The sequence below is a fragment of the Seriola dumerili genome, unplaced genomic scaffold (assembly GCF_002260705.1).
Source record: "Seriola dumerili isolate Sdu_G_001 unplaced genomic scaffold, Sdu_1.0 BDQW01000874.1, whole genome shotgun sequence".
Taxonomy (NCBI): Eukaryota; Metazoa; Chordata; class Actinopteri; order Carangiformes; family Carangidae; genus Seriola; species Seriola dumerili.
Window position 1 is genome coordinate 620,274 of NW_019175129.1, and position 14,083 is coordinate 634,356.

The 14,083-nt window shown below is 42.3% G+C and overlaps 1 protein-coding gene across 2 annotated transcripts in view; it reads left to right on the forward strand.

Annotated features, from left to right (window-relative positions):
- LOC111237464 (A-kinase anchor protein 2-like) overlaps nucleotides 1-14,083 on the forward strand; it is a 73,450-nt gene that overhangs the window by 7,104 nt on the left and 52,263 nt on the right. For both annotated transcript variants that reach the window (XM_022766569.1, XM_022766570.1), the window contains exons 2-3: nucleotides 3,429-3,509; nucleotides 8,868-8,989. In XM_022766569.1, the coding sequence (XP_022622290.1) occupies nucleotides 3,429-3,509; nucleotides 8,868-8,989 (203 nt within the window). The remainder of the gene's footprint in view (nucleotides 1-3,428; nucleotides 3,510-8,867; nucleotides 8,990-14,083) is intronic.

Consider the following 14,083-nt stretch of genomic DNA (forward strand, 5'->3'; position numbering starts at 1 on the left):
TCTCTTTTTAAGGGCTGACAACATCATACAAATCTACTACAGGACACCACCCAAACACTGAAGGGTCACTTCTATTAGGGTTAGGAGTGACATCAGACGTTGACTTTTACCCCCCCTTAAATTGAATCTTTTCTGGATGCTGAATACCACAGAAGAAGAATGAGAGTTCATTGTGCTAAACTGAAGTTTATAGGAACTGTAATTAGACGCTGTAAGTTTTGACCTCTTCTCCTCTGCCAAAAATCTTTAACCCTGTAGGATGAGAGGTTACTAAATTCTGTCCATGTGACTCGCGTTACAAACAAACCAGCAACAGTGTGACAAAGTAAGAGACCATACTGAACACAGACTTCTGCATTAGTGTTCTGCTTCTTGGATGGTATCAGCAGTAGTGGGAAAAGTGATGCCTTCTGTAATAAAAAGCTTGAGCGGTAAGCCAAGTGGGGCCAAACACTCGAGTGAGTCAGAGTGTGGGAAGTCATGAGTGTGTCACCAAGAATGTCAACATATTTTCCTGAGGAGGAGGATGTTTTTTCAAGGAGAAAATGCAGCGAACAGAGCGCGGTGCAGGGTCTCTCCTCCTATCAGGTCAACTGTACCAGAGCCGGGATTCATGTCATCTTTATTAACTTATAAGTTTCTGCCTCATTCAAGGCTTTTAATCCCGTCGTCTCAGACACTGACATTCCCTCCGGCTAATGAGTGCCCAGGGTCTGCTGTGAATGTTTGGACTGAGAAGTGTTAGTCAACCTTATGAACTGATCACTCTTTCAGAGGAACTCTGTGACCCCAGGGAGCTGACTAGTTGCACACTAAGACTCTTGGCACTGAACAGTCATCTAATGGTTGGAGTGTCGGTGAGTTAGACTGTGTTCAGGCACACATTAGCACTACTACAGCAATGCGATGGATGCCGTCGTAGTGCTAATCTGGCAATTGTGCTCCTGCTAAAGGTTAATTGATGCCAAGACAGCGCACAGTGGGTTTTTGTCGCTGGAGGCAGGATCGTACAACTCTAGAAAGTTTTCACAGCAGCAATAATTGTCTTCTCCATCTCTGCACTTGTGAGATGAAAGGTGAAGTGGAACAGCGCCGAAAAATACACCACAAGGTACAAGTACCTCAAGTGTACTGTACCTCTGTTTGGATGAGCAGCATTTGACTGGCCAGTGCAGTGCAGGAGAATTAGAGCCAAAGTAAACTTTTTCTTTTTTTTGGGCCAAAATACCCTCCGTTTGTTTGGTTTTTTTTTTCCACATCCCTCTTTGCCCGCCCTCCCTTTGCACTGCCTCATGAAATGAATGAGGAGTCTGTGTTATTGGAGGAGTGTAATTTGCCACAGAGCTATTGTCAGTCTGACAGGGCTTTCAGGCGAAGCCACTGATAATGTAAAGTACACAATATTTACAACACTTTAAACAGAGCATTGCTGTGGATGAATATGTCCGTTCTATTTCTGGAATGTGACAGAAAGCAAATGGTAACCAGACAGTCTTTGATGGGAAGATGTCAAGCATCTGTCTGTGTGTGTATGTGATTCAGCGCAGTCAAGGATTCTCCAGCACAGAATACACGCAACTTATCTGTGTGTACACATTTGTGCCTCTGAGTGTATTTACCTTTGTGTGCTTCTGTCGATTTGCGCTCTATTTGTGCGCGCGCGCGCGCGCGCGTGTGTGTGTGTGTGTGTGTTTTGGCCATTCCTCGACCACATGTCCTAACATTCCCTGACATCTGGTGACCATACCTCTGCTCAGGCTCTCTGACTGTACTCAGCAAGCCATGGGAACTGCTGCTGTGTAGGTTGCTGCGGTGTATGTGTGTGTGTGTGTGTGTGTGTGTGTGTGTGTGTGTGTGTGTGTGTGTGAGACGCAAAGAGAGAGAGAGCGAGAGATGACCTCAGGATCGGTGCAGATGTTTCCACAGCACTGTGTGCAACTTTGTGATGATTTCTCCCAACAAGCCTGATGAAGTGGAGTTGTTCTGTCCAGTTCTGTCCTTGTTTTTCTTTATTTTTTAAAAAAAGACAAGATCTCTGCACCAAAATGTTTTGTCCGCTCACCACACACGACCAGTGCTATAATTTTCTGGTGAGGACAGTCTGTTCCGGTAGAAAGTGAAAACAACAATGTGCAGAAACGAAATGAATGCAGTTACTTCACAAATAGTGATTGTGTACAAATCCTTCAACCCAAACTTGATGATTTGCCCTTCAATTTTCACCTCTTATCCTCGAACAACTATTTTATTCTATTCTGTTATGTTTTGATTCTGTGCCATTCATTACAGCTCCCTTCCTTTCTACTCTATATTCAGCTCCCTTTATTCTATTCCCTCGTCTCTCTTCACTCAATTTTGCTCTCTTTGAGACATTAATTCACATTTTTGGGGGTTTTTCCCTCATGGTTATATATTTAGCAAACAGGAAACGAACGTCCCAGAAATCCCCTCTCTGCTCCCGCTGAGAGAGAGAGAGAGAGAGAGAGAGAGAGAAGGGGAGAGAGATGAAGTCACATACACATCTCGTGCCCTTGAGCCCTAGACAGGGTTGTCGTGGGATCTGCTTTGTTTATATTCCCATGCATTTTCATGAAAGTAAATTCAAAGACAGTGCCTCCACATCGCCTCTCTATGTTCTGTATTTTTTGTCCTTCTCACTGTCCGCCCAACCCCGGCCTCCGTCCATCAGCCTCATTCATCTCCAACATGAAGTTAAGGACTGTTCTCCCCACCTCAGGTTCAATCTCAGTGCCATTTAGAGACTTCAAGGCCTAATCCCCGCTCTTTCGATAGCCTGTAGACCCTAACCCCTCTCAACCCTCGATAAGCCCTGACCTCTGACCCCTCTATTACTTCACTTCCTTCCTGCATGCACCCGGGGATAATTTTTCTCCCTGCCTCTCCAGAAGGAGAAGTTGAGTGGTACTTAAGTTGACAGCGTAGTGCGGATTTGCCGTTCCGCCGATAATTTTTATGTTTGGTCTTGATGTAGATATTTGTGTGGCGTTGGAGCCTGTTTACATCTGTTTACTTCTAATGTCCCACATTTGACATCTGTAATGTTGAAACCATACACTGAGGAAAATCTTGATTCCATGATATCACCCAACCAGTAGACTACACAAGACTGTATCATTTTAATGGAGTTGGATGATATACTAATGTACATAAGAAGCTATTAAGTGTCTGCTCAATTGAATGAGTGAATATCTTAAATGCCCCGCAGGGATCTCGTCTCGCAGATAATAAAACTTTAAGTCAATACAACAGCAAGCGTTAGTGCTCCCCATTCCAATTAAAAAAATGATAATAATAATAATAATAATAATAATGAAACTTGACTTTTAAATGACCTGTTATGAGTGGATAATAAATTTTCATCTCCTGTTTCTTTTCTTCTTCTTCTTCTTCTTTTTTTCGTCTCTCAGGAGAAGCGAAAACGGCAAGCTGAAATCGAAGACAAAAGAAGCCAGCTCGATGACCTGGTGCTACAGCTACAACATCTCAAGGTGGGTTTGCTTGCTTGAAAAACATTCTTGGTTGAGGGAAAAAAAATAAGTATCCTAACAATATTCTGTGTTGGTGAGAGGCAAGAAACCGCCATTTAGCCAGAGGAGGATGCTGGCCTGTAGCTGACCCTGATCTCTGACTTCTCTGTGGAATTTTATCAATAAAATGCTTTCACAAAAATAAAAACCATGTCAGCAAAGCAGCGGCGCATAGTTTGTTGTGTAAGGTAATTGACCAGTTGTTTCCTCTGAGAACCAGCCTGCTCTCTGCTCTTTCTCACGCTGTTTAACAGACTTTTCCATTTCCTGTTGAGCTCTGACAACAACCACTCCGAGCTGAACTCTTAAAGAGAAGGTGTGGAGCTTTCGCTAGTCATCAAACACCACCAAATAACCAATTTTACCGAACTGTCAGAGGTAAAATTGACTATAACTTGAGGAGACCAGTCCATAGCAGAAAACAATAGTTAGGGTTAACTTGGCTCTTAAATCGTCGTGATGTTTACGTGCTCCCAGGCTCAGATCAACGCCTCCTTTTTGAGAGGCTTGGATCATGCAGCACCAGAGGTCCTTATCAAATCTCTGGGCTCCAGTCTCCATTTCCTCTCCCAGGCCACTACGTCTCTGGAGATCAGACTACAAAGCCCGCTTCATGCTGCCTGGCTGTGTGGCACTCAGAGGTAATGGCCATTAAATGGGACTGTGTGACCAGATGCTGATTACATCTGGAGTTCAAGCCTGCTGGTGTTGTATGCAAGAAAACTAAACAGAGCAGCACACTGGCTCTGGAGATCAGAAGAGGCTTGATTTTTTTTTTTTTTTTTTTTTTTTAGATGGAGCAAAGCACTGACATCTTCAGGTTAGGATGGGTTGAGATATTTTTTGCTCTTTTTCATTTTTCCCTGAGGAGCATGGAAAATACACAGAATAGATGCAACTGGAATTAAATGGCTCTGCCAGCCAGTCAAGTTGCAGTGTTTTGTGAGGTCACAGTGACCTTGACCTTTGAGCTTTGGCCACCAAATTCTAATCAATTCATCCTTGAGTCCAAGTGGACATTTATGCCAAAGAAGATAATGCCTCCAGCTGGTGCTGAGGCATGACAAGCAGACCCCCTGACATTTTTCATAATAAATGAAGGAGATTTTTCTGGCAGACTCTTGAGTTTGCGCTAACCACACACCAGGTGGGTCACCCAGGTGGCCTAGTGGTCAAGGCCTCGACCATGAACCATGACATCCCTGGTCCAGCGGGGCACCACTGTTGCATTCGTAAAGTCCCCTTATTTCCTGTCATCTCTCTACTTCCAGCGATCTATCCGTTCATCCATAAAAGCACAAAATCAAATCATTAAAAACTGGACTATTGCCTGAATTATTATGAGTCAATAGTCCAGAGTAATAAAAAAACAAAAAAACAGTCATTTATGTGTATGAAAAAGCTGCATGTCCTTAGTTATTATAACCGCTGGCTTCCCTGTGGGTTTCTGCAATGCGGCACTGATTCAACAAAACAACACCGGCTAATAGTCCACAATGTAGTTCCTGCAGTAGACTGAAATGTCAGCAGTTAATGTCATGTGTAATTTGTTATAGTTATAATTTCCCATGCAGGTAGAGAGAAAAGAAATCAGACACTAGCAGGATGAAATGCAGCAGTACATTCTAGACACACACACAACTAAACAATACAAAATGATAAAACTTTTCAGGTTCAAATTCATGCAGTGCTGGGTCAGTTACACTAAAGTGCCCAGTAAGACTGAAATTAGTTTTAATGTATTTCTTGGAGCTGGGCCCAGACTGTAGAAATCCGGCCTCAAAGACTGAGATCAAACCCAGGTATAACAGTTGCGTGTCAGCTTAACCTTCATTAAGAACTGTACCGCATTGAACATAATGCTTTAAAGGCAGAACGCACACTGTGCACATGGCTTTAATTAATGTTTCTCTTTTGTCCATATTTCCATAAGTGGGGTTTAAAATGATGGAAAACACCAGTGTGTAGGAGTCAAACTTACTTCATAAAAGATTCATTCATGCTAAGTGTGTGTAAAGGCTCTAATTAGAGGATGGAATGTATTTTTATTGCAAATATTAAAACTGGCTGCCATACATATTTGTAGCGTAATGGGTAAACCCACACAGCCGTTTCCCTACCCACCAGGCATCTGTGCAGCATTTAGGACAGCAGGAGTTTTCAAACAATTCCCTTTGGAGGTGAAGCAACTATACATCACGAATTATATAGTTACAACCATATAGATACTGAAATAGATCTCTTTTAGAGTTCAACTTCTCTTTACCTATTTTTGTTCAACATTTATTCATGTAAACGTTGTAAAAATGCGATGAGGAAACAGAAGTCAAACACTGTCAAAAGCAGAAGCTTTAGCACAGTCTATTTTAAGAGATGTCACATGGCATATCACTGCTCAAAATGTATAGGATGTCTATATCTGGTGTGTGTCCACCTGACAGGGCTGGTCATGTGTTATCTGAACTTGTCCATGACGTCAAGTGACCAGTTTTTCTTTGGTTGAAAGCTTTAAGATTTCTGCTCATATGACTGATGCCTGGAAGCTGTTCAGTTTTTTTTTTTTTTTTTTCTCACAATCTGTCAACAGTTTGTTTCCCCATTTACGCAGCACTTATTATTTGAACATCAAATCTATGTTTACTCGAAACACACTCTTGGCTTACCAAGTGGTAGTGGCTGGCAGTCATCATTAGGGGGTCTGTTTATGTGTGTTTGGATTGGAGGGTTTTTCTGGAAAGAAGAAAACAGTCAGGCCTGTCCCGCTCAGCCAAAGGAAACAGGCCTGCACGCCGGGAGCTCTGAGATGGAAGTTAAGATGGAACGGACCGCTACCTGTCAGCTAGAGAGTGACTAACACATTCATCCGTGCACACGAGTAATCAAACACACATGCATGTACGTGTAAAAGCGGTAGAAGAAAACTGTTCAGGAAGGCACACGAGCCTACTACGTTCAGGGTCAAGGCAAGGAACTGTGTTTAGGAAAAAAAAGAAAGCAGGATTGAGTAGATTAAGAGAGATGAATGGGTGTAACACACACACACACACACACACACACACACATTTGTAAAGCTTTCATGTGAGCTTCATCATTGACTCCATTCATCATCTAACTTTTAACCCTCGCCTGAACTCAACTTAACTTCACCTTTAACCTTAAACTCAGTATCTGACCTTAAACCAACAGTTACCTCACGTCTTAAACGGAGCTTCATCTCCTATCGCTCACATACAGTAACCCACACTGTTTGTAGCCCAGTGGTAGATCAAACAGTAAATATCTGATCACATAATTCAGGCAATGAATAAACAGCTGAAGCAATGTGTAAGCAGCTACTGGCACTGTCCACACTGAATGAAGACAGTCTGTAGACGGAGCAGCTGTAACTTCACCAGCAGCACCTTCCATGTTTTAAATATACTGTAGCTCATTTGGTAGCCGGTTACAGTCACTGTCCCTGCGGCTGTTCAGCTGTTTATTTGTCCTCAGTTGCACTAACTTAGTTAAAACTGCCAACAGGAAATGTAACAGCAAGGATGGGAAATCTAGCTGTGTTAGAACTGTTAAGCTATATATGGCCTCGCAGACTTCAGAACCAGTCAGCTTAACATCCTCAGATTCAGTTATGAAAGTCACATTTCTGATCATGCACAGTCACTTGCGGAGGGTTCTTCTTTTGAATCTTCTCATCACAACGTGGTGCTCATGTGTGGATGCAGTGATCTGTCATCTTACCAAAGGGAAGGTGCGACGGGGAACACTAACCCATGTAAAATACAAACATCCGTGATTGCATTAGATTTCAGGAAAGCATCTTATTCGGGCGAGTTGACAAACAGGTCGCGCAACTTAAGAGACAGCTCCGGCTGACAACTCCGAATATGTGAAGTACGTGATGTATGAGGTTAGCTTGGCTGTGTGGGTGTGCGGCAACCAAACACACACACACACACACACACATAGACACACACAGACACAAACAAACAAATAGCCCAGTTGCCACATTCTGACAGCAGGTGGTAAAAAGCTTTGGAATCATTTCTGTGAGAGAGAGAGTGTGCATGTGCGTGCGTGCGTGCATGTGTGTGTGTGTGTGTGTGTGTGTGTTGGCACTCATACTGTTAATTGTCAGCTCTACGACCAAGAGCCGAGCAACAGTTTGACGGTAAACAGCCAAAGGTGAAGCTAAGTGTTCCCGCTCGACTCTGTTGTGGTAACAAAACAGAGCTCCAGACAGAGACGGACACATTAGCGGCATAAACACACAAGCTCTGGCATTCATCTTTAAAACATTTAAGGAGCCCAGCAGCCCGTGTATCAAGAGACGACTGGTGCTTTCACCCTGTGTGTTCAAATGTGTCTTGGAGACAAAGTTGCAGACAGATCTGCTTTAAAGACAGAAACAGAACAGAAACGGGATAATCTCATGAGTTTCGTTAAAGATCAATGTGCAGAACTAAAAGGCTGCAGTTTGTCTGACTTATCAACATCAGAGTCACATGACAACAGGAAAGAGATACTGGCTGATATTATACTTTATTCCTGTTGCGATGGACAGTTTGATGGCAGCTGGATAGCAGATCTACTTTCTTTTGGTCTCCCCTTTTTCTCATCACATGGCCATGAGATTATTAAAGAGCGTAACACTCGCATACAAGAATTTTCGCATATTGAAGTATAGTTAAAATAAAGTCTAATAGAAAAGCGTAAGTATCCCAACTGAAAGCACAAGGCAGATTCATTGCAATTTAAGAAAAAATGAAATTAATTTGTTAAAGTTCAAATAAAATGCGCAGGAATAAAGAAAAACAGTCGTATTTCTCTTCTGCATGAGAAATCTTTTTCTTTTATGCAGATGTGCAGGTAACAAATTAACTGTATATCATAGTACTCCGGTTTGATTTACCTTAAGTAAAGAGTGTTTAACTATGAGAAACAGCTGAGTTTAGAGTTCAAAACTCTGTACATGTGCAGGTTTACATGTTTATTTATTTGTTGAAGCCGTGCTTGGCAGTCATCTTACAAATTAGTCTCTGTGTGAAGCTCCACTGGCTGTTAATAATTTCTAAAAATACTGCATCACAAAGTGGTTCAGAAAGTCGAGCTATTTGAAGTGTTGCTGTACAGTCTGACTAGTCTGACGAAGTAAATGGTTTTCTTTTATTCCAAAACACGGTGAGAGTCCGTGCACAGACAATGAGAGTGTTATCAATCTTCTCACAAGAAAATGATTGAGCAATCCCCCTGAAATGTCAAAACTATTCCTTTATCTCATCTTCCCCCTGTAAGCACCTGACGTGTCCGTTTTTCCCTCCTCAGTCCAAAGCCATGCGTGAGCGATGGCTCCTCCAGGGAATGGGTGTGGAGGAAGAGGAGGCACGGCGGAAACAGCTGGAACAGGATGAAGAACAAGGGAAGAGGCTGGAAGACATGATACATAGGTAAGGTACATTCACTAACGCAGTTTGGACTTTGTTTAGTCTCCGTGCAGTGTTGCAGGTGTGTGTTGCAGTTGGTTGTAGGGTGTAATCCATTTACAGTACCAGCACGATCGGACTGATACTGACCAGATGCGAGCAGCAAGTTATCACATCTGTTTTTGTTAGCACACATCTGCTTTTCTTTTCCGCACTGTGTTTTTCAGTTTTGACCGAATTGAGATATTTCCTAAAATACCAAACATACCTTCTTCTACTTGGCTTTCTTTCTTTCCTTCCTTCCTTCTTTCCTTCCTTCCAGTCTTCTGTCCAGTCTTCAGTTCTGGCACAGATTTTTACATCCTACCCCACGTGCTCTTAATTAGAAATAGTAAACAACAATGTGACTGCGACCAGGTTTTTCCACCAATAAGAAAAACATTTGATGCCACAAATCAAGAACTGGAACATTTTTAACTGCAAAGTGATGACATGTAGTAGATCGCTATATGCTGCAGCTAAATCAACCTCTGAGAGCATCAACAATAGTATACTTCAGTTACATCAGCCATATTTAAAGCAGCAAACCAGAGTCCCAGTGCAGGGCTCAAATTTTGTGAGGCTACAAATGCCGCTCAACATAAACAAACTGATACTGCACAGTGGTTAAAATGAACACACACACACACACACACACACACATACACTGTAAGTTGAGAAGTGCTCTGGAATCTAGCAGCTCTGTAACCTTAGACCAAAATCTACATTTCTCTTACGCACTAATGTGAAAACAAATACCAAGAGCCACTGTATGGACTGAATACATAACTTCTCTAAAAGCAGATATGACAAGAGCTGACAAGGGAGGAATAACGAAAAGCATAGATCACAAGGAGGAAAAACACGAGGGAGGCATTACAGAAAATAAGAACTGGAGGGAGAGAAGAGGGAAACTCATAAAGCAGAGAGAGAAAGTTGCAAGATATAACATGCAAGTGAACGCAGGTTGGAATTGTTAGAGGAAGAGAGGGATTCGATTCTGTGTGCACTTCCTGCGTTTGTGTCTCTGGGAGGAGCTTCCTGATTCCCATCAAGCATTGCTGTGAGATAGTCACTTATTCCCCGGTGAAGTTGGGGCATGATGAGATCATCGACGCTATGAATAAAGTGCCAGGCAGGTCCTTGCCAGCGTGATGCTTTGCTACAGTCAGCCGTGAGTGTTTTCCGTTGGCAGGGTGTGAAAACTGGGCTGGGCGGCACCTTATTGTCTTCTGTGACACAGAACAAACACTTTAGGTTTAGAATCTTTTTTTAAAGGTGTTAAGGCGTGTTCTGAAGTGAAGACTTATTCAATTTGTGGTTGCAATTTCCTTGATGATTCATGTTTTGTGCACCACATTGAGCTTCCACCTGGAATGAAATGTACTATATAAAATAAGTTTAGCTTGTTTTGCTATTGCTACATAGCCAATGTTAGCATTAACAGCTGTTTACTTACCAGTAAAGGAGAAATGTTGCGAGCTCAGCATCAAACGCTAACGCTGTCTATGTAGCAATAGCAAAACTTACAAATAGCTCCTAAAGTAATGAAAGAGAAAGATGCTGATTTCGCCCTATAATTTATCCATCTACATGATCAGGATGTCCTTGAAAGTTCCTAAAACGCCTGGGGAATTAAAATTAAAGGGGCGAAAAAGAAACGCCTCTAAATAGGATTTTTTCCTCAGTGTATTTTGAGCAAGACAAATCATGAGTACACAGCCTAAAGCAGTAGAAACGCTTGGCACCATGTAGGGGAGAGTAGAAGGAAATCCAACTCCACATAAACTCCTGCATCAGGGAAAACTAATTATTTCAAATATTATTAGTGGAAAAATCTCAGTTGTGGAGTGGAAGATGGAGTGCTGGGAGTAAAGTTAAAACTAATCAGCCAACACGCATTGCAGATTTATTATTTCATACTTTGTGTATTTGAGCGATGGCAATCAGAGCACTCTCAGAAAATTAGGCTCGTGGAGAGGTTTTGGGTCAATTTGGCATCTGTGAGTCAAGCTCACGCTCCACCTCCTCATCTATCAAATCTCTGCATGAAAGACACTTTGTTAGCCAGCAGCTACTGTAACTTATCACCAGCTCTGAAATAACATCAACAGTCGCTGTGGTATAAACAGAACAGCAGTGAATGGTCAAAGAGAGAGCATTGTAGACTCAAAGTACAGTTGTGATTGTGGAGCTGCTTCGTGTGAATCACTTCATTCAGCTGCTGTTGAATAGACTTGTTGTCTGGTAGTCTGTTTCAAAGAGGAGACAGTGCAGTTTGCGGTTTTAATTACTTACAAAAGCAATTAAAACCACAAAGATAACTCTTTACTCTGCTACACTGTCATCTGTTTCAGGTCAGGTTTCACTTTTTTTTTTAGAGTTTAGAGGCTTTAGAGTGGAGCCAAATCCTGCTTTATTCAGCTCCTCAGTGTGTCAACAGACAGGAAGGAGAAAACCAAAGCCTGAAATGAAATAGTCCCCTAGACCAGTGGTTCTCAAAGGGGGCGGGTCCCCTGGGGTACTTGAGGAGGTTTGTAGGGGTCTCCAGCAAAAAGGGGAATAATTAAATTTCACTATAATCCCATCCATAAGTAAGACAGTGACAGCATGTATGACTGTTTTAGTCATGGGTTTCAAACACTCTCTGCAATAAAACATCTAAAAGCAGAAATCTTATCAGATGGGGGATCCTGGGACAATATCTTGTCAAATGGGGGTCTGTGGTCTAATTTGTGTCACTGCCCTAGACAACTGTATGACACCTGAATTAATCAATAAAACTCTGTTTGCACAAAAACAGTTAGTTTCAAAATCACAGTGACCGTCTTACTTTCTGAGTTTCTGTCTGAATCTAGAAGTTGATGGTTGCTTTGTGATACAACGCTCCCTTGTTTTATTTTAGACACAATCCCAAGTAATGGCTTTTTTACGATGTAAGCCAGTCACATATATCTATCAGTCATCATCTTGACAACGAACCACACTCACTCTTCCATGTCATACCCTGAGCTCCTTCTCTCTCCACAGGCCCAACTTCTAGTAAGGATCAGATAACCTGGCATTTTTCCTGCAAGTTTATACATAAGTAGGAGCAATGTTTTTCAGGCAATTACTATCGTGAACCAGGGTCTCAGATGTGTGCTGCAAATCGCTTTAAGAGGAGCTCAGCTGTCTGGGATTAAATTCTCGGGGCTTTTTTCGGGAAACAATCTTCTGGGTAACATAAAGTCACAGAGCACGTGTGTGGGAGTGTAAGGAGTGCCTTCAGTCACACAGATCCTACACTTGAAGACAAAATGATTTTACTAAGTTACAAATTGTCATTCATTTGGGTGTGATGGTATGCTGTGAAGACGGGAGATATTTCCATTTAGATGTTTTTCGACAGGACAGGACGCTGATGGGCAGCTCATGCCCGTCTGTGCACGTGTATGTGTGTGTGTGTGTGTGTGTGTGTGTGTGTGTGTGTGTGTGTGTGTGTGTGTGTGTGCGTGCGTGCATTTCAGGCAGAGGGTGTGGCATCTATATTTACACTCTGTGGGACAACATCCCAGAATATCCTGTAACCCAGGCAACTGGAGTCTTTCCACTACTGATAGGGATAGAGGCAAATAGTTGGGACGAAAGTAGACTCTGCATTATCTGTGTGTGTGCGTGTGTGTGTGTGTGTGTGTGTATAAAGCTCTGAACACAACACCTACTTCCATCTATAAACATTTCTGAAATAGACTCCACTGTTTTGTAAGTAAAAAGCACAGAAGCCCAGACATCTTGTCAGTCCCACTTTTATGGCAGTTAGACTAATAGCACAAGCACTAGCAAACACTTTAATGACAGAAAGTGACAAAGACAAAGCTGCGGCTCTTTCGCAGATGCTTGTATCGTTTCATGCACTGGAGAACACATAAACAGGAGTGACAGACAGAGGAGGAACAGCTGTATCTGTTGATAGAGAGCAGATCTAGTGCAACTGAGCATTAACTGTATCAAGAAAATAAGCAAGAAAGAAAAAGAGTCCCTTCATATTATCCATACAATTATGCAAACCTAATGGAGAACATATTATCAAAAACAAAAAACAAAGAGGACAACAGCGGCGTCTTTGTGTGGTATTGTAAGCGCTGTTGACCTTAAACTGGAAATCATATAAAGTGGGGGTGGGGGTGGTGGGTGGTGGGGGGGCAACAGTGCAATCTTTGTGCAGACTATTTCATACACATACTTAAGGTCATTCAGCCTGGAGAGCACAGGCATAGAAAAGGAAAAAAGAGATGGGAAATAGAGGCAGTTTGTGTGGTAGTTCTCCCTGTTGTAACTCGCTCACAGCGACAGAGCGATGAAGAAAGAGCAGCCATTGTGTGCAGGAGGAGATGCTAACTTTGCAGAGCCTGGAGAACAAACAGACAGAGGGAGACAGAATGAGAGAGTGCGGCGGCAGCAGTGGTAGTTTTACAGATATCCCTATCATTACATGCACAGGCTAAGTAAACAGAGAGAGAGAGAGAGAGAGAGAGAGAGAGAGAGAGAGGGATACAGCGGGGCAATGTGGCACTGACCCGACCTGTGTCCACACTGTGCTGCTTTTGGATCATTGCTTGTTTCATAATGCACAGACAGCTCCATGCAGATGCCGCCATTATAGGGGAGCAGTCTGCTTTTTGTCCCGCCACAGCGACAGGACAAGTTTATCAACTCTTCACAGAAGTGTTTTGCAGAGTCTTCATTTTGTTTATTCAGGAATCAGAATGTTTTATTTTATGTAAAACATTTGAGGGAGCTTGATTATATTTTGCAGCAGTGATAAAAAAAAAAACTAGGCTGCTGCAGCAAGATGAAGACATGTATTTCCAAAGCTGTGTACTTAACCACTTTATGTATTATGTTGTTCATAACATACACTGCATGTATTTCACATGTAGTTAACCCCCAGTCAAGTTTTAATTATAGCAGTAGGAACTGTGAGCAGGTCTAAATCCATATACAGTATGTAAGTTACTGATACACTCTGTCCCATACGTTCTGCTCTTATCATTGACCATATATCTTATATTAAAGGAATAGCTTGACATTTTGGGA